Source organism: Pogonomyrmex barbatus, unplaced genomic scaffold (genome assembly GCF_055798465.1).
Source record: "Pogonomyrmex barbatus isolate J1 unplaced genomic scaffold, ASM5579846v1 scaffold19, whole genome shotgun sequence".
NCBI classification, from domain to species: Eukaryota; Metazoa; Arthropoda; class Insecta; order Hymenoptera; family Formicidae; genus Pogonomyrmex; species Pogonomyrmex barbatus.
The window spans coordinates 3,084,446-3,106,692 of NW_028297115.1; the positions used below are offsets into that span (position 1 = coordinate 3,084,446).

Sequence of the window (22,247 nt, forward strand, 5' to 3'; positions counted from 1 at the left end):
TTTATTGGAATAAAACTAACAATAAATAAGTTGTTTATCGCTGTATTACGAATCGAATTTTGCGTTCGGATCCTTCCGGGCGCGTTCGGGCATTTCTGCCACGACGCACTAAGTAACACGAATCCCTACGTATGACCTGTGGGCCGTGATGAACTATGCACAAATTCGAGAGCGTTTATCGGCGATTATATTTTTGTCCGGCGGATGGATGGTGTGCATGAAAAAATTATTATATGAAAGTATTATTTTAATGGAAAGAAGATATTTTATTAAATAATGTTATTTTGATTGTTGGAAAAATTATTTTTTTCTGCAAGCATGATCATAATCAATATTATAATTTTAAAAAAGATTAATGTAATAAGTGTAGTTGGCGCTAGTAATTAAAATATATAAAATATATGTATCTTATTTGCCTATCAAAGTAATAAAATAAATATGTTTCATATATATCATTTATTAGTATCAGATATAATCCCATAAAAATTGCGTTACCTTAATCAATCTATATGAAAATATTGCTTCAATAAAAAGAAAGTATTTTTCAAAATAATGCAAAAAATTACTTTATTTAATATAATGTTTTTTAAAATTTAATTAATTGTAAAAATTGAAAAGAATTGAATTAATTGAAAAATTGAAAAGAATTAAATTAATTGAAAAAAATTGAAAAGAATTGAATTTATTAAATTGATGTTATTGTATGATATAAATTATAGAATATAAATTATATTCACTCATTGTTAATTATTGAAAAATATAATAATTAAATAAAAATTGCCGTGCAAAACTATTATACAGTTATTTAAAAAAAAAATGAAGCCTAATGTACATATATCTTTATACCAATTCATAATTCTTTCTTCCAAATGATAATAACTACTTTAATTAATTCTACTTTAAAATATTGTGATCCGCTTGGTTATCCGCTTGTCGTAGCTCTTGAAAATCGATATTTGAAAGAGAGGATCGTTCCCTACTGACGTGACGTTGTTGTTTTGTGAAGTCGATTACGGAAGAGCAGCTGTCACCTTGCGAATCTGTTGATTCTGTTGTTCTTGTTTTATTAATAAAGTTCATTTTTTGTGATAAAATAGTCTGATTTATTTCATGAGTGTCGCGAGATTTTATGAGTGTCCACCGTGAGCACGACATTATTATCAATTACTGGCATCAGTATATTCAATAGTGACTTTTATTTCAATAGTGACTTTTTCATTTCTTGTTAAATTATTTTACCATCTTCATTTTGAGTTAAATTTAATGATGTATTTTCATTTTTCGACAATTCTGATATCTCCTGTCTCCATTTTGTTAACCAATTATTCGAGATGGTCTAAAAAAATAAAAATATCTAATATTATTATTAGAATTAATTTTTGTACATAGATATATACTCGAATAGCACAAATGATTGTTATGAACTCAAAAAAATTTTTTTTAAGTAATTCGAAAAGGAGATTTTATAGAAGTATACATTTTGACTTCTATGAAGTTAAATCAAAGTTGCTTTGAAAAAAGTTTTTTTTTCTTAATGAGTTCGAAAAAATCATTCATCCATGAGTAATATATGCATAGATTTTATAATACTGGATATGCCTTCTGACTAAAATTGAAGTCGGAGTTGATAGAGCGAGAGAGTAATGTTCTGTCCTTCCGTTTTTATATGATAGAGCGAGAGAGCGATATTTAACATCTTTCTTTATTGTATACTCTAGGAAACTAAAGGATACGACACATCTACTATCTCTTTCCATCTAAAGGAAAAAGCATATTTAGTACTATAAAATCTATGAGTGGCACTTTTGACATGGCACTTTTGATAGATAGATACAGTTGAGTTCCACTTCTCGTAATTAAAAACTAGATAGAATAAAAGATACTACAAGATAGAACAAAAGATACTACATTTATGAGATCCTTAAATTATGTTCTAATAAAATAATAATGAAGTGATGCGCTGAGACTTTATTCTGGTATTTCTGGTAATGCATTGAATAAATCCATAAAATTGGTCTTTGGGATAAAATAAAGTATTTCAATAGTACAATTTCTTTTTAGTTCTGTGTAACAATTAATTTAGAGATCTAAAAGATATATTTCTCTAAAAGATATGTTTATTGCGTATTCGTTAGATATATTATCTAAAAACTATTTCAATTTCAGTGTGAATTCTTATAGATTATACAGATTAAACAGATTTCCTTTTGTATCTGAAAAAGTGCTCAAAATTGTGATATAAAAGTGAAATCTTGTGGAATTCTTATGAATATTTTTAGATTAGAATGGACCTAGCAGCAGTGATATCGCTGGCAAATCTAAAAATTCTCCTGGAACACATTAGAAGAGATTGCGCAAGGCATGGCTCGAGCCTTTAAAGTAAGAAGAGAGAGTGTGTGTCAGAACGGGAGCCAGGTCTCGAATCAATCGTACGAACATAAAGAGAGGAATACATTTTATAATTCGAGGATTCAAAACAAATTATTTTTTGGATTCTCTGTGCTATCTGAGTATACACACATACACGCGCGCGCGCGCGCGCGCGAGTGTGTATGTGTGAAGCAGTTATTTCAATTTTGAATAACTTAATAAATTATTTATTGATTACAAAATTATTTTTGTTAAATTATTTACATTATATAAAATTATTTAACACATTTAATTGAACACATTTTATATATATATATATATATATATATATATATATATATATAGGACGGTCGTTCGATAAGTCAGGTAAATTTTTGCGAGCGCCACAATGAACTATGTAGTATATATGGCCAGAAAGTAATACCACTATTTAAATTATCTCATACCAAGTTTCAGCAAAAGCGACGTTTAGTTTACATGTGGTAGACATTGGAAGTGAGCATGGCAGCAGTTGTCATAAAAATGGAGAATTCCGTCAGTTTGCAGTGATTAAACATTTTTATTTAAAGAACGGCTGTGCAGATTAAAGCCGAATTGGACGGAAGTTCACCGGGACTCTGCACCAGCGTTGAAAACTGTTTATTTTTGGATTAATGAATTCAAAAGAGACTGGATATCAACCAAAGATGAAGCACGCCTCGGACATTGAAGTCATTATGCCAGAAATGATTTAAAAAAATCCATCGTATCGTCATGGAAGATCGCCGAATGAAAGTGCGTGACATAGCTGAGATTGTAGGCGTCTCAGTAGATAGGGTGCAATATCCTGCACAAAGAATTAGAAATGAAAAAGCTTTGTGCACGATGAGTGCCGCGATTGCTGACCATCGATCAAAAACGCATGCGAAAAGACATTTCGCAGCAGTGTCGATGCTTAAGCGCAATCCACAAAACTTTTGGCGTCGATTCGTGACCGTAGATGAGACTTGGATCCATCATTATACACCCGAGTCAAAACAGCAGTCGAAGCAGTGGACAGCGCCTGGTGAATGTGCGTCGAAGAAGGCGAAGACTGTTTTGTCGGTCGGAAAGATAATGACCACTGTTTTTTGGGATTCCCAAGGAATCATCTTCATTGATTACTTACAGAAGGATCAAACAATCATAGGAGCATATTATTCTACACTTCTGAATCGTTTGTACGAAGAGCTGCAAATGAAACGGCCGAGATTGGCGCGCAAAAAGGTCATCTTTCACATACTCCGGCTCACACCACACAGTCGCAATGGCAAAATTGCATGAATTAAGATTCGAATTGCTGCTCCATCCACCCTATTTTCTTGATTTGGCCTCTTGTGACTTCTTTCTATTTCCAAACCTCAAGATCTGGCTCGGGAGAAAGAAATTTTCGTCCGATGAGGAAGTTATCGCTGCTGTGGATGCGTATTTTGAAGGCCTCGAGAGCTTTCGAAGGCCTTCCTACTTTTCCGAAGGAACCAAAAAATTGGAACATCGCTGGACTAAGTGTGTAGAACTCTAAGGAGATTACGTTGAAAAGTGAAAAAAAATTTTCCGGAAAATGATAGATGATTTTATTGCTTTTTTACTTGACTTATCGAATAACGCTCATATATATAGGATGTCCTAGAACAATGGGGACTATTTTCGTGTGTAGATAGAGCGGGCTAAACTGAGTCGAAAAGTCCTCTATCATTTTGCAATTTTTGCAATAATTAACGAGTCATTCTTAAAAATCACTGTATTAAAGGTCCACCGGTAAATGCAAGCGCGGTAAAGTATTCCTGCTCGGTGATCATCGTTGCTAGGCGCGCGAGGAATTTCTTTTTCTTCAAGCGTCAATAATTATAGTTAATATATTGAGGATTAATACGGTAATTTTTTAAGAATTAATAACTAGTTAACTATTGCGAAAATTGTAAAATGATCAGGACTTTTCGACTCAATTTAACTCCTTCTATTTACACACAAATAATCTCCATTGCTCTGGGACACCCTGTATATATATATATATATATATATATATATATATATATATATATATATAATTTTATGATTTAAATAATTCTTTATGATTAAAACTGAAAAAATAAATTTGTTTATATAAATATATATAAAGACAAACTTATATTTTTCGATTTTCCATAAAAAATTATTTATAATTATAAAATTTATAATCATATTTATAATCATAAAATTATATATATTAAATTAAAATGTGTTAAATAATTTTATATAATGTAATTAAAAAAACAATTTTGTAATCAATAAATAATTTATATATTAAGTTATTTAAAATTGGAATAAAGTACTAATATATATTTAAAATTGAAAATATATATTAGTAGTTCTTACTTACATCTTGATTTTCTATGTTCTCCGTTTGAATCTTTTTAAGTTTCTCCTCTATTGCTTTGAGTTTATTCATTTCCTTCTGAATTCTACGTTCTATTTGATATTTGGCCGTCGCTTGTGCCAATGGTCCTAGCTCTCCTTTTATTGCGGCATTGAACATTACCTGTTTAAAAAATTTCTTTTTATATAAATGTAATATAAATAATAAATAATAATAATAATAAATAATTGTGATATAAATAATAAATAATGGTATAAATGCAATGCAAATTCTTACATCTCTTCGCTTTTTAGCATCGTTGGATGTACCTATTGAATCAGTCTCGATTTGTGGACCTAATTCATGTATATGTAAAGTTAGCTTCGCATTTTTTGAACTTTATATTTTCAATAATTGTGCTTATATAAGGTGTTTGATTCGAAATTATATAACATTTGTATACAGATAAAGCGGGTTAAACTCAATAGAAAGGTATTTTATCATTTTACAATTTTCACAATTAGGAATAAGTTATTAATTATTAAAATTGCTACGAATAAACGTGTATCCGTTCGACTCATTGGTAAATATCAAGTGCAAAGCAAGATGCAATCTAATGTAATCATAATTGCTAGGAACGCAATGAAATATTTGGAGGTATGCAATATAAATAGATATTCTATCATTTTTAAATCACATATTTAAATATCTCACGCTTTTAGCAACCGCAAATGCGTGTATTGTTGAGCACTTCATTGTACGCTTGCATTTGCCAGTGCCGCATAAATACGCGATTGTTTGATGATTTTTAATAATTAATAATTCATTACTAATTGTTAAAAATAACAGAGGACTTTTCTACTTAGTTTGACCCATTCTATCTGCACACAGGCATTATACTATTTCAGACTTTATATATAATTGTGCTATGTTCCTGATGCAAATTATTTTTATATTTTTATTAATTTGCTATTAAAAAGAGTGTGTAAAATTGCTACTTGAATATAATAGAAATTGAATATTATCGTTTTTTTTTGCGATGTTGATTGGTTTTTTTGATGCATTTACTTGAATGGCTGAAATCGGATCTTTCTCAGTGCAATATTTATTTCACACTTCTTATTGATTTGCTTACTTGAGTTCGTTAAGTAATCATAATGGCAACTATTTGACTGCATTGTTTCTTTAGTTTTCTTATTCTTATTCCGCTATGGATACATCCATTGCGGCAGGTGAATTGCATGCGTTTTTATTTGTAGCATTTTGAAAATCATTTCGCTCCTTTCCGCTACTGGCAGGCGTTCTCTGCATAATGCATCGGTTCTTGCTATGATTTTATTGTGTAATTGCTTTTGTTAATTTATTTTTTACTAATTTTGCTTATTTTTTCAATAAAGTTCAAATTAAATGTAATATTTTTTTTTGTCCAATACTTGTCATGTATTATTTTGTTATCTTTTTTATCTCTAACTAGATCTCTTATGTTATACTTTATTTTTATTTTGTATATGTGATTATGAATCAGCCTATATGTTTGCAAATATAAACGCTTTCTCCCGCGCATGTGCATTTGTCTTTTTTGTAAAAGCGGCACATTTTTTTTTTATCTTCTGCGGACGAATCTGGAGTTTATTTTTGCTGACCATATTATCAATACATTCTTTATCTAGATTGGTATTTTTGCGCCTGTGACTTCGTCGTCGACCACGTTCGGATGGATGACGGCTCAGATCACTTGATTCCGCAGAATACTTCTGACTTGTATCTGCTCTCTCTGGTTTCCGATTCATTCTGTCTCCCTGCCTCCCTGTCATCGGCGATGACATCTCTCGGCAGGCATTATTGATATTATCTTGTTGATATATAATTGTATCATTATCAAATTACTTTTTAAAAAAAAGTAAAAAAAGTATAGTGGACGCTTGAAAAAAAAGAAACTGTTGTATCAAGTTAAAAAATAGAACCTTATCTTTTATTTTAAAGAAATGGAATCTAAGTGGTACGTATCTCTGTATCTTCATTGAAGAATCTTTTTACTCTAACCTATGTGATAGTAGTTTTAATTCTTTAAAAAAAATTATATTACGAAATTGCTATATCTAACTCAATTCTAGTTGTCAAACTAAAAAATAAAACCTAAGTGCTAATATCTTTGTGATCTTTGTATTCATTGAAGGATCTTCTAACCCGAATGGTACTAACTTTAATTAAAAAACAAAAAAATTTGTTTCTATATTGCCAACTCGACTCAAATGATATCATTTGTATAAAAGATTTGGTATCAATAATAGGCGCCAAGTTATAATCCTACTATAAAAGATATTGTCAGTTAGATTTTATTTTTTAATACATATCACTTGAGTTTAGTAAAATAACGCAATTTTTATAGTATAGGATTATAACTTGGTACCAGTTATTGATATCAAATCTTTTATACTCTTTTATAAATGATATCATTTGAGTCGAGTTGGCAATGTAGAAACAAATTTTTTTGTTTTTTAATTAAAGCTAGTACCATTCGGGTTAGAAGACCCTTCAATGAATACAAAGATCACAAAGATACTAGCACTTAGGTTTTATTTTTTAGTTTGATCACAATTAGAATTGAGTTAAATATAACAATTTCGTAACATAATTTTTTTTAAAGAATTACAACTACTACTACATAAGTTAGAGTAAAAAGATTCTTCAATGAAGATACATACCTCTTAGATTCCATTTCTTTAAAATAAAAGATATTGTCACTTAGGTTTCTACTTTTTAACTTGGTATAATAGTTTCTTTTTTTTTTCAAGCGTCCACTATACTTGACATCCTTTTTTTTAAAAAGATAATTTGATAGTGATATCAGACATTTTGTAGTATTAATCATCTTTCTGTGTTCGAAAAGCATGTATATAATTGATACCTTTTATACTTGACATTTTTTTTATAATACGTAAGAGTAAATAGGATAGAGAACTAACGAAAGAGCGAGATAGCATATTTGCTCCTTTTCCACGAGACCGATTGGCGATCGACGATGTCATTAAGTTTCGCGGCGAGTTTGATAATTGATCATAGTTCGTTTCGGAATGTGAGTGACCATCTTTCTATATTCGAAAAACGCGTCTTGACACTTTTATACTTGACATTTTTTTAAATGTATATACTAAATGTAGCGTATTTTTATTATATTTTTTTTATTTTTTAAAAAAGATAATTTTGTTCAGATACTATTTCTTTCCTTAATAACATTATAAATATTATTAATAATACAATATATTTCTTATCACATGACTTGACATCCGTATCTCCTGATTTCTTGTACTTTTATTAATACATTACATTAAAAAGATCATTTTGTTTCGTTAATAATTATTAAACATATCTTTTTGATAAATTAATTAAATTATCATAACTGTATTAAAAACTCAAAAGCAATATTATTAAAAAAATTTTAACAAATACATAATAAATATATATACATGTATACATATACATATACATGTAATAAATAAAATAATGTACATAAATATGTATCTAAATAAAAATATTATATATTATATCAATTTTTACTAGTTTAAAATGACACTATTTATATTGTTTCTTATTTTAGAACTTGCAAAATAACACAAACATGAGTCACTTACACTGCAAAACAAATTATCACCAACTGTCAATAAAACCGTCAAACTCGCGAAACTCAACGACATCGTTGACCGCCAATCAGATGCGCGGAAAAAGAGCAATAAGCATCCTATCTCGCTCATTCTTTCTACTTTCTCTCATTATGTGTATATTTATTAATAATCAGTTAATCAGAATCGTGACATAAGAAGCAGAGACCGTAATTAGAGATTACGAAATATATGTTTATATAGATATAAAAATCGATACGAATGAACAATATAATGATGAAGATATAATATGTGTGCATTTGTATAATGTATACATTTCTTTTTAAATTAGAGAAAGAGAAAAGAAAGATGGAACAAATAAAAAGAATTAATGTATTTATTAGATATATTGCTGTCCGTAATGTGTCCGTTTCGATGCACACGTATTTATTACATTATTAAACTTATCGACCCTACGGAAGTCAGAGTCACTGCAGGTCCCAGCGAACATTAATTCGTTAGATCCTACAGTGACTCTGACTTATCAATCTGATAATCCGCTGGGTCGATAAGATTAATAATGATGACAGACGTTACAGCCGTACAAAGGCGACGACGATAATAATAATGACGACGTTTCTTAAAGTAAAAATTTCCAAATCGGACTTTGCGTAGCAATATCTCTGCTTGTAGGGCACGTAGCTGAAAAATAAAAATACTTTTGTTATGCAAGTCGAACTCAAGCTATTTATTTAAAACTTGATCGATTTAGCCGTTATTGAGATCCGGATTATTTCGGATGCTCGCATCTCGCCAATTCGCGTAAAGTCACACAGTAGTATTCTCGGTTGATTTGACACCCGAGACATTATCGTGTCTCCTGATTGATATTATTTTGTTAATGTATAATTAATTAAAACTCTAAGAACATTAGTAAATACATATACAATATAAATATAATACAAAACTATAGTTCATAATATTGTTCGATAGAAGCATAGCACAATTAAGGATTGTTAATGAAAATTCAAAAAATATTATGTTATTTTCACACATACCTAATTCAAAGATAATCTGAAAATCTGCATGTTCTCCAAGACGAAAACCTAGGCCAACTCTGGAATCAGTTCCTGTAAAATATAATTTTATAAAAATTTAAATTAGTTATTTATATAAAATTATTTTATGATAAAAGTGATAAAATTTTTAACAATATGATTTTATATATAGTATCCCAAAACTGATGCATTTCCTTTTAAGAATAGATTCTTTAAAACATTCAAAAATTCTAATATGAAAATGTCGAGGCTATAATAGTTTTTAAATTATTGGTGATTAAAGTTCACTAATCACAGAGCTGATATTTCGCGCACTCAGACATGGTGATATGACAAATGGTAAAGGGTCCTCTTACATCGAGAATATACAAAAATATCACAAAAATATATAATGACATTCTTATTAAGAAATTATTTCTGTTTCGGAACTTATTTGTATATTACACAATTAATATAGCAACATAACATCATAAAATATCTGTTCAATAACGACATATTGTACCATGTGATAGCTGTCAAAAAATTCATTACTATCAAGAGACACGGGTGGTGTCTCGAGTTTGCCAAGTTCACGCGAAGTTCGCGTAGAACGGCGGCGAGACACCCGTGGCTCTATTTACGCGAGACCCCGGGATGAACTCGGTTTACATTCTCAGCAATGACTGCATTGATTAAATTTTAATTATGCTTAATCGTTAATTGAGTATCAAATTATATAAGAAAAGTGTTTTTATTATTTTTCTCCGTGTTCTACAAACTAAGATATCGCGACGCAATCGTGACGCAAAGTTCTAATTGGTAAATTTAAGAAACATCGTCGTGATTTTCCTTTTTCTGTCGCAAGAAGCGCTAATAAACGTCTCTGTATAACAGCTCTTGCAGCACTCATTTTTTTTGATATGTCTTTGACAGATGTCCTTCGTGTGAAGTTGTACGTATTGATTAATAAAAAAGAAGATATAACGTGTCACATATAATAATAAGTAATATTGTAATAATATATAATACATTGAAGAAATAGAATAAGAAATAGAAATAGAAATAGAAATAGAATTAGATTTTTACAACAAATTACATTAGATTTTTACAATAAATTAAATTATTAAATTTTTATTATATTATTAGATTATTGACAACAAATTATTAACATTTATTAACAATTATTAACAAATTATTATATTAAACATAAATTAATTAAACATAAATAACATAAAAAAACATATAACATAAAATATAAATTTATAACATATAACATAAAATAACATAAATAACATATAACATAACATATCAAAAGCGAAATTGATTATTATTTCGAAACAAAAATATACTAAAATAAAAGATACTTTATGGACATTACTAAAAGTTATTTCTTCTGTTCAAGAATCACATGAAACAGTTCAAAAAAATACTGTTTGGGTAATACATGGGTTCTAAAATAAGGATAAAATTTCATCTTACGCAAATGCAGTTTCGCAATGTCTTTTGCATTTAAATGTTATTAAAAAACAAATTTTTGAGTGTGATAAATTAAATGTTTTAGGTATATTAATGAATCGATATGAAAACGGAATATCTGATTTGAATACATTCACAGTACGACAAGATTTAGGAGATAATTTTTCTAGCTGTATAAAACAAGATGCATCTAAATTTCTCATAGCTATTTGTGAAAAATATGATTATATAAAAAAATCTAGTTAAGCATCAAATACGTTCCACTATACGGTGCAAAACTTGTGATAATACAATTATTATTACTAATAATATTCTTATTTCAATTTCCATTATTAATTTAGAGAAAGACAGTTACGATCTTAATGATTTATTAAATATTACCTTTTTGAAGTAGTATCACTCTCATGACCTATATAAAAATTGTACAGGGAAAGATACAATATTTAAAAAAGAATTAACATTAACACTTATCATTTATTTACAATTATTTTCAGAACAAAATGGTAAATTAATAAAAATAGATCAATTTAATTTGCGTACAATACCAACAACTACAATATCAGTAAGGGGACAATTTTATAAGGTAATGAATGCCATTTTTCATCATGGATCATCTATTGAAGATGGTCATTATACAAGTATATGTAGAGATGAAACGTCTAATGGATGGATAGACATTGATGCGCAAATTAACAAGAAAAAATGGCCTAGAGGAGCAAAAAATATGTATATATTTTTTTTAAAAAAGATTATTAAAAAATAATGATTGAATACTGATTGTTTTTTCTAGTATATATAAAGTAAAAAAAATTTCAAATATGCTAAATAATAAATACTATTTGTTACTAAAAAAAATGAGTGATATTCTAATAAAATTACCTTTTAAAAAAGGTAAAAAATAACGCCAAGTTCACACGCCCGTTTTTTCTTATTTATGTAAAAGAAAGAATTTTATACAAAAATTTCCATCTACAAAAGTCTTTTTAATAATAAATTTCATATTAGTACAAAAGATGTGATATGAAGAACTGGCGCCAATTTCTAATTTAATAAAATAAAAAGAGCTTTACATTGAAATACATTTTATTTTGTAGTTCATTTTTATTTGAAAAATCGTTTCATTATTTCTACAAAAAACATGATATAAAAAATTGGCACAAATTTTTAATTATATGAAGTAGAAAAGAAACTTTGCAAAGGTGAAAAAAGATGTTATCAATCCAAAATTAATGTCAATTTGTAGTTGCCAAAAAAATTTTATTGAATTATTGTACTTGTGTTTATATAAAAATAAAATATAAAAGAAAATCTGATATGTAAGAAAAAAAACGACGTACAAAAACTTGACGCGCCCGGGTTGAACTTGGCGCTATTTTTTACCTTTTTTAAAAGGTAATTTTATTTATTTACCTCATATGATAATGTCAAAATGATATAACCAATTCAGATGATAAACTTTTTGTGGTAATATTATTAATATGTCAAATATTTGACTTTAATGTATTTATATCAAATTATCGACCTATATTTTATATATAGTTATAACACACACACACCCACCCACCCACCCACCCACCCACCCACACACACACACACACACACACACACATAATGTGTATATAATATATGTTTTATATATATAGTTATACATATATTAAGCTACTTACCTTTCTTAATTGGTGGTATGTTTGAATAAATAAGGGATAAAATCGTTGGAAGTTCCTCAGGTATAATCAAACTTGTTACATCTGTGGATTTTGTTTTGTATCAATTATTAAATAAATCAAAAGATCATATAAATAAAAAGATGTATGAAATCAATTAAGTTTCTTGTTGTCAAATAAACATAACAACATATTGAACAAATGTTTTCTAACTAAGATATTTTATTTTATAATTCTGAGTACTGCTTTTCAATAAAAAGAAATATTTCATATAAATAATACTTACGATCATAGAAAACTAGCGAAATATTTCATATAAATAATACTTACGATCATAGAAAACTAGCAAAGGAAGCAGACGCATAATTGTGAGTGCCATTTTGAAAGAGAAATCTCTGAGTGCATAACTATTTATACATTTAACGATTTCATGATTTAACATTGATGGATATTCTATAATCAATTCCAACGAACAAAAATTAATTCGATGAGAGAATAAAAATTAATTAGGATAAAATATATATAAATATATATAAATATATACAAATACATTGTATATATAAATATATACAAATAAATATAATCTTTTTATTGTTATATTGCTTTAAGTTATATTGCTTTATTGAGTAACATTAATTTAATTTTTAATTTTTCTAATTATTGCTCACAAAAATCTTAGTTTTTCTAAAAGAATTATAGTGAATGACAATAAATTTAAATTAATTATTTAAATAATTTAAATAATTCATTGTCATTCATTATATTTTCTATATTATTAAACAATAATTTTTTTAAATAATAACTTTTTTTATAAAGTAAATTTTTATTACATTTAAAAATTAAAAAATTGTATATCTTTTTGAATAATAATACTAAAATCGTGTTCTCATAACTACATAGAATTTATTGAATAGAATTTATTAAACCAAAATTCGAACTATTTTAAAATATTCTTAGAAAAATTTAGCATTTATATATTATTAGCATTTATATGAATTTCATGAATATTAATGATATTCTACAAATCTTGCGAAGAATAATAAATAAAATTGATTTTTGTTTAGAAAATGTAACTGAAAATGTAAATTATATATATTATCACATTATATTTTAATTTTTTTTAAGTTGTTGAATATCACAAAGTTATAATAACGATAATTGCCTAAAAAGAATAATAATAAAAATTTAAAAGAGTCTTAAAAGAGTCAAAATAAGACCATTTTTATAATAATATGATTAATGATGATGTTGTTTTAATAATTTCAGGTCCATTTATAGATATTATATATTTATTTTCATAACATTTTTCTTGAAAATTAAGAGAATACTTTTATATATGTATATATATATATATATATAAAAGTATATTACCGCTCACAAATTTGAGACATTCTATAATCTTTAGATAAAACTATGTTTTTATTAAAAATATAATTATTTTATTGAAGGTATTAATTTAATGTTTATGTAATATTTCTTTTATATGGCATTAATTATTTATTTAAAATGATTTGGAAAAATATTTATTTAAATTTTATGCAACATTAATTTAATATTTATTGTACATTAATTATTCATTCGAAATAATAATTTAGAAAATATTTTTATATTTAATGTTTATTTTATATTTATATTTATATATATATTAACATTAATGATATTTTTGCAATAATGATTTGAAAGAAACGTTTTACTTAACATTTACTTAATTTTAATATTTATGTTATATTGTTATTATAACTCATACTACGCGATATCGTCGACAGATGAATGAAATTCTATTTCTCGTAACATTAAACATTAAAATAAATGTTTTCCAAATATTAAAAAAATGTTTCTTCAAACAATAAAAATTTTTTGAATGAAAAAAGGATCATTTATCACATTATTTTTAATATTTTTCAAAATGTTTTAGAAAATATACAATAATGATTAAAATATATATATATATATTTTAATCATTATTATTATTATTATATATATATATATATTTTAATCATTATTTGTTGATTGCAATCATGTTTGCTGATATAAGTAAAACATTTAATATTTTGAATGATATGAATATATTTCTTTTACCGATTTTCTGTCGTAATTTCTTATACAAATAATACGCATAAATAATTTCATCATTAAGTTGATAATATAGATTGCAAATAATTTCAATGTATTTTAATACTATTCTAATAAAATTAATAATACTAAAACAATCAAACAGATCATTATAAAATAGCAATTTGTATACTTTAAAAATAAATTTAGTCAAAATTTTTCTTTTAGAAAGTTTACTTTTCGTAAAACTTTTAAAGTAAAATGAAAGTCTGTTATTGATTGTTTTAATTTTTAACTGTTTTATTTATCTTTATACAAACTATACAAATGCATATTTGATTAGATCTAAGATTACTTAAATAAAAAAAAGTTAAAATTACAAAAATTTTTTCTTAGTGGATTATTAATTTTGTTATTTACTTTAGATTGTTTAAAAATTTAATTTTAAATTTAGTTTTCTGTAAAAATGTTATAAAAAATAATACATATAATAAAATATATAATATATATAATTGAAATAATATTATCACTAATTGTATTATTATTAAAATAGATTTATATTTTTTGAGTTAAATTTTAACTATTTTTTATGACTTTAGATGAATGAAATTATTATTACACTTTATATTTAAAAAATGTATATGTGTGTGTGTGTGTGTGTGTGTGTGTGTGTGTGTGTGTGTGTGTGTGTGTGTGTGTGTGTGTGTGTGTGTGTGGTGTGGTGTGTGTGTGTGTGTGTGTGTGTGTGTGTGTGTGTGTGTATCCATAATTTTTGTTTTTTATTAAATTCAAACTATAATTGTAACTAAACTGTAACTATTTAATATATTTATTCATTTTATGCTTTTTACACTAATAATACTTTAACGTCATTAAATGCAGTTAGAATTGCATGAAAGTGAAATCTAAAAGTATTTGTTGGATGGAATTGCGTGTAGCATCCAATATTTTTTAAAGAAAACACAAATGTATATTTCTACATTGAATTATAGTCTACTGATTTTTTATATTATGCACTATTTCCATATTCCTGTACTATTTTTGCACTATTCTTAGTTGTGCAAATAATAATTAATTAGACGTGCATTTATCTTTAAACTTATATTTGAAAGTGAAATCTAGAAGAACCAGCGACGAGCAACAACTCACCAATCGGCGTGCTAGGAGTAAACTGAAGTATCTTTATGAAATGTGCGTATTAGTATTAAGTCTGTGTGAGAAAGAGTGCTTGCTGAAATGCTTTTAAAGTGAAAGGAGAGACGGTAGATATATATCTGGAATTGAGGTCAGCAAACCAAGTGTCGATTGATTCTTGGTTGAACTCTCTTTTTCATGTTTTTATTTTACATTATCTTTGTCCTGTCTATTATATAGGTTTTAAATATCATCGTCACTTGAATAGGATTGATCGTTGCAAATAGCTGCCGAGTGACCTTGTGCTACTGATCTATGATCAACAGTTGGCACACTAAAGATGTTGTTTTATGATGTATCGTGCAAATTGGATTCTTAAATTTTTTTATTAAAAAATGGAATAAAAAAAAGAATTATAAATTTAAAAAAAGATTAATTTTAAGATCTAATTATTCTGAAATATTTAAATTATTATCTTATCTATTTCGAAGAGTCAATTAAGAAAAAATTAGATTCAAAAATAAAAACGTTATTAACTATAAACAAAGTTTAAAAAATCAATATTTATCTTGCAGTAAATCAAATTATATATTCATTCAAGTCGGCATCATGTACTAAGAAGAAAAATTTCTATTTTGGTGATTAGATAAGGAGATAGATTATAATATTCGCAATAAAAATGCAATACAATTTATTAGCTTTTCCATTTGATTTTCATCCATAAAAAATTGAATGAATTGTTACAATAATATTGAATAAATAATTAAAAATTTTATTACATATAATAAATTAAATATCATATATAATATATAGTATTTTTTATATTTTGTTATTATGTTAAACATAATATTTTATTAAAAGTTATATTCTGAATTAATAAAAGTTTATTTCAGAAAGTCATTTGTTCTTTTAATATCTTTTTAAAAATTTTTTGCAATTATTTTTATGAATTATAAATAAAATTTGAAAAACTGTAAACTGTGGCAAAACCAATATATACTTCCTTGTTTAATCATATGATTGTATTAAGTCCGATTGCTTAGGTGAATACACGAAAAGTCTTATAATTCAAAACAATCGGATTAATAATTTGAAGATATCCGACATTCTTTCATTCCATCAGGAATGAAAGAATGTCAGAATTTTTCCTATTTCGGAGAATTTCACATTTGTGCCAAAATATTATATACATATATCAATTATAATTATTTAACATGCATAATTTAATTAAATTCATTAAACTATTATATATTTATACAATAGATATATATTTGTTTTAATATTGGCATAACTTTTTATATTTCTTATTAACAAAAGTAATCCTTGGTGTTAAAACAATGGAAAACTATAAGGCAAATAAGAATCGGCTCTGTTAATAGTACGCAATTAACATTTTTTATTCAAAATTTCAATCTTTATTACAAACTTCAAACGTTTCGATTCGAAGTTTGAGTCATCTTCAATGGGTATAAAAAAGGCACTATCGCTGGACTCATCGATAGAGCGTTCTTATTATCTCACCCGAAATACCATGAAAAAAATTTGACTTTAGTGATTATTATTCTGTTAATAAATGATTACTCTCTTAATATTATTTTTGATAATATTCATTCAAGATTAAAAATTCTTTTTAAATGAGATGATAGATTAAGCATGCCAAATACAACATCGAAATCACAAGAAACGAAATGCTTCAATTTACTTTTTGTTTCGGGAATTGCGACTAAAAAAGTCGTTGATGATTTGGATGCTATATTTTGAAACCCGCGTTTCTTAGGAAGAATAAGTTGAGAGGCATGATTAGAGTTCATAAGGACGCTCTACCAACATATTTCAAAAGGAATATACAAGATCTGCTGTTGCGATGCGTGTGCTATGTCGTACAAACCATGAGATAATTAAAAACGAGACTGCATAAACATCATATACGCAAAATCATATACGCTGAAACACGAAAGCACCTTCAGATACCGAGCACAGATTAAATTATAGATTATAAATTTGATTGGAATGATGTGAAAATATTAGACTGTGAGCAAAATTTACAAAAACGACTGATTTCAGAGATACTTTTTATTAAAAGACAGAGTAACAGTCTAAATTCACAGTCTGATACTAAATTTTTCACGCATGCTAAATGCATTACGCATATATTTCCGTCTTGAGCAAGTTGTAATCTTGGTTTTGTTTTGATTGCAAATTATTGAATTTAGAACCATTGCGCTCAGTTGCTACTTGAAGCTCAGACGTGCTGTACGAGATACTACTCAGCGCAAATTGTATCATACTCCTGCGCATATTTTCTCCAGTTTTAATGTGAACTGTATTTATCTGATAAGCAACAGTCCTTTAGTGACCATTTTTTCGTTTTTTTTAAAGATGATATAGATATGCACGGTCATAATAATTATTAATCAACATTTTCATCTAGTTTGGGCTCATCTAATAGGCATCGGATCATATTTTTATTTTTTTTATACTCACTGAAGATAACTCAAACTTGAGTCGAAATGTTTAGAGTTTGTAATAAAGATTGAAGTTTTATTATAAAAAATAAATTATGCACTGTTAACAGCGCCAATTCTTATTTGCCTTATTTTTCTATTGTTTTCATATTTCATTATATCCTTTATTAAAAATTAAACATTTACATTGTATAACAGTTCTTCTTATTTATCAATTCATATCATTTCATATCAATTTAAACAATATGTTAATCTTATTTTTTATAATATTTTTTAGGCAACAAATGCACACTTAATGCCACTTCTTTATCTCTTTGGAAAAATGAACTTTTGAGATTATTGATAATTTATATAATATTAATGATTTATTTTAAAAAATTACGTCCAATGGACTTCACGATTCTTTTCTTTCCCCAAAAGCGTTATTAATAATATTTTTTCTTATACAAGAATATTGGTTTTGACTTTTTATTAATGATAAGTAGACATGAAGCAAGAGAAAAGGAACTGCAATCGCTTCAACTATTCAAATACATTACAAGAGCTTTTTATTTAACATGAAAAGAATATTATAAATTCTCAGGTTGGATCTGTTGCAAGTCTGTATATTAAGCATAAGCATACAACAGACACGAGCGAGACACGATATCTAATGTAAACATCTTATCTAGCTTGGACCCTATCTTATCCCGCCCAGATTCCTAGAACCAACATTCCTCTTCTACAAAAATCGGACTCTGGTCAGTCAATTGGGAATTCCGAGAAAGCCTGTAGCCAAGCTTGTAATTCCTTAATCTTACGAATTTGTTCTCAGTTTGTTGCGTCCATCTGTCGTCGCACTATCAGGGCATCGATTATGTATTTTTCAGTGACATTAGCTGCGTTCAGCAGAGAAAGCAGATCAGTGAGCGCTCAGTGATTTTTCAATTGATTGGTCTTTGTCTTTAGATCTTTGTTGAATCTAAATGCAGAAATCAATCATAATAAAGAATCACTGAACGCCCACTGATCAGCTTTCTCTGCTGAACACAGCCATGGTCCAGCGAACGCAACAGTTGTGCAACTGTTGGCGGAATGTTCGCTGAACGTGCCTGATCAGTGAGTGTATTCTTAACATGTTCAGTGAGCGAACGCCATTTTTCTGAGCGATTTTCAAGTACGCTCAGTGAGTACAACATGTTGTAAGCTTGGCGGAACTTACACTTTATTATGAAAATGGAGAATTTTTATCACTTTTATCATATAAGATTTACCTCTACAGCTATTCTCAACATGCCAAAATGTTCTTTAATAACAAACAAATGTTCTTTTACAATATTATTATATAATGGAATTATTCGTTCATAATAATTTTCATTTTTCCAATGTATATGATATTAAAATTATTTAGTAATTCATTTTGTATCTTCTTCGACAAAATGTCTTATTATATTTGTCTCTATAATATTATCATCTAGCAAAGCCAGAAGTATGAAATTATTAGCAGCCATTATTAAATTATTGTAAAAGAGAACTGTGATTTCTGTGAATATGAATAGCACGACACAATAATGCTGTATATACCATTTTTAAATAAAGGTTATGTTTTTGTGTATATACATATTGCTCATGTCAATAAATGTTTAGATCATTCAGGAAACTGTTCACTGATCACTTTATGCTCAAAGAGCGCTCAGTGATCAGTTGTCCAACTATTGTGTTCGCTGAACGCAGCCATAGTTCCATAGACATATGAAATATATAGCCTTAGTATGAGGGATAACTGATATTTGCGGTAAGGAGGACACTCGTCTGACTTCGATTATTTTCGTAAGTTCTCGAATATATTCGGCTTCTCACGTGACTGTCATATTGTAATTAATGATTCTTAACTGTGACACATAAAAATATTTTAAACTAATTAATAATGAAACATGCTGCTTTTGTTATTTTATATAAAATATTTTCTGTTATTTCTGAAGAAATAGTTTTGTAACTTATATATATATATATTTTTTATATTATATATATTTTTTTACATATATATATATATATATATATATATAATATAATATATATATATTATGAATATATATGTTGCGGCCGTGCGGTATTCCATTCGGCGCTGCTAAAAGATAATCAATATCAATCGATAAGAGTTTGAATAGAGGATCGGCCCTTGGCAACGCGTCGTTCTCCGACTGTTTTTCAGATTTGACGGCCAGATTCCGCGGTGGCCGGACGCGTTTCTGTACCGTTGGTTTAATAAAGAGCGAGTCTTTCCTAAAACAGTGTTCTTCCTTTCCGAGAGCGCTCCGCCGAGTATCGCGATCACGGGAAGTAACGCCGCGAACGCGACAATTTTAGGGGCTCGTCCGTGATCAAATTTTTCGATTCGTGTGTGTGTGTGTGTGTGTGTGTGTGTGTGTGAGAGATAATGGCGGAGCGACAAACAGAAGAGACGGGGACTGGACAGGAAGAGGCGAAAAGTCGGAGAGTAATCTCTGCGAGAAAAAGGGCCTGTACTCGAGCGGAAGGGCCGGAGGCGTCTCCGAACTTGGAGGAGATTCTTCGCTTAACGTTGGAGGAGCTTCGCTCTCTGAGGGAGGAGCGCGCTCGTCGAGAGACGGAAACATTTTCAATGCCCGGTCCGCAGGAAGAGATTTCGCAACGTCCGATATCAGGCCAGTTATTTCCTTTTTCAAATTTTAATTCCGACTTGAAACTTAAGCCCGATATTTACGACGGTAGTGTTCCGTTGCGCGAATATCTTACGCAGTTTAATTTAATTGCGCGGGCGAATAATTTGGGAAACGCGGAAAAGGCTGTTGTATTAGCGTCATGTCTCCGAGGAAAAGCGCGTGCGATTTTGGAAGGGGGCACGGATTTTGAGAACTCTCAATTTGAAAATTTGGTCGCGCGTTTAGAGCTACGTTTTGGAGAAAATTTATCCTCGCAAAATTATTATTATCAATTTACGAATCGAAAACAGAAATTCGGAGAAGATTTAGCTGCATTAGGCTCGGATATTGAGCGTTTATCTCGATTAGCTTATCCTGAATGTTCTCCCGGAGTTCGTGACAAAATTGCTTGTTCTCAATTTGTAGTTGCATCGTCTGATGTGAATGTTAAACAGACATTGCAGCTAAAAGGGTTAACATCTTTGAGGGCCGCGGTAGAAAGAGCTTTGGCTATTAAAATTATTAGGGAGAATTGTTTAAAAGAGCGGAGAAATTTTAATTTTAAGGAGGTTAAAGATTGCTCGAATTATAAGAGTAATCCTGATTTAAACGGGTTCAAAGTAGAATCTCGTGGAACGAGGGGATTAAATTTTAAGAAAAAGAAGAATTTTAAAATTCAAGAGAAAAAGGAATGTTGGCAATGCGGAAAACAAGGGCACTTCCGTTCCGAGTGTCCATCACTTTCTGTCACAGCAGGGAAAATAGGTTTTATCGAACTTACAGGGGCGGGCTCGACAAATGGAAGAAATGCCCCAGGTGTTTGTAGGCGTTTTAAGAGAGGGTGTGAAAAATCAGGAAATTTTGTTTTTCAAGGCTCTCTTAATGGGAAAGATTGTTTTTTTAAATTGGATACGGGCTCCGATGTGACCTTGGTGAGTAGTAAATTTATAGGGAGAAAAAGGAAGCGTTTTTCAGCTAAGGAAGAAAATTTGAGATATCCTACGGGGGAAAGAGTCCCGATCAGTTTTAAAATATTTGCTAAGATAAAGTTAGGGAGATTTGATTTAGAGTTACCGATTTTTGTTGCCGAGAGGATTGTATTGGAGAGGATTGTATTTTGGGCGCGAATTTCTTTTCACGAATAGGGATGCAAACTGTTATAGAATCTTTTCTCCGTGGAGGTCATAGGGAAGATTTTTGTCGTCGGATTAAGCAAGAGGACGAAGCTGTGCCTGCGGAGTTGGAAGAATTCTTTAATAATAATTCCCGAGAGTTGGAGGAAGATCAGAGAATAGTTTTCGCTACATTGTTGCGAGAATTTCGTGATGTGTTTTCGAAGCAAGCTGTTGCAGGAAAGTGTGAAGTTCTTCAACATAAAATTGAATTAATGGATTCTTGTCCTATCAAACAGACTCCTAGGAGAATTCCAATTCATAT

General features: G+C 28.4%; 2 protein-coding genes across 2 annotated transcripts; one reads left to right on the forward strand and one right to left on the reverse strand.

Moving 5' to 3' along the window:
* Nucleotides 1-439: 439 nt before the first annotated feature.
* snsl (snustorr snarlik) lies at nucleotides 440-12,796 on the reverse strand. Its single transcript, XM_089075656.1, has 6 exons — nucleotides 12,786-12,796; nucleotides 12,503-12,583; nucleotides 9,381-9,452; nucleotides 5,021-5,079; nucleotides 4,748-4,906; nucleotides 440-1,336 (listed from the first exon to the last, which is right to left on the reverse strand). The coding sequence occupies exons 5-6, from the start codon at nucleotides 4,901-4,903 to the stop codon at nucleotides 1,226-1,228; spliced, it is 267 nt and encodes an 88-aa protein (XP_088931782.1). The 5' UTR covers nucleotides 4,904-4,906; nucleotides 5,021-5,079; nucleotides 9,381-9,452; nucleotides 12,503-12,583; nucleotides 12,786-12,796; the 3' UTR covers nucleotides 440-1,225.
* A 6,984-nt stretch (nucleotides 12,797-19,780) lies between these two features.
* On the forward strand, nucleotides 19,781-21,970 carry LOC148936913 (uncharacterized). Its single transcript, XM_089075652.1, has one exon. The coding sequence runs from the start codon at nucleotides 20,567-20,569 to the stop codon at nucleotides 21,953-21,955; it is 1,389 nt and encodes a 462-aa protein (XP_088931778.1). The 5' UTR covers nucleotides 19,781-20,566; the 3' UTR covers nucleotides 21,956-21,970.
* The last annotated feature ends 277 nt before the right edge of the window (nucleotides 21,971-22,247 follow it).

Coding starts and splice junctions, on each gene's coding strand:
- snsl (XM_089075656.1), bottom strand. CDS start 4,903: ATGTTCAATGCCGCAATAAAAGGAGAGCTAGGACCATTGGCACAAGCG. Junction 1,337..4,747: donor AGAACATAGAAAATCAAGAT/GTAAGTAAGAAC, acceptor TTATTTTTTTAG/ACCATCTCGAATAATTGGTT.
- LOC148936913 (XM_089075652.1), top strand. CDS start 20,567: ATGGCGGAGCGACAAACAGAAGAGACGGGGACTGGACAGGAAGAGGCG.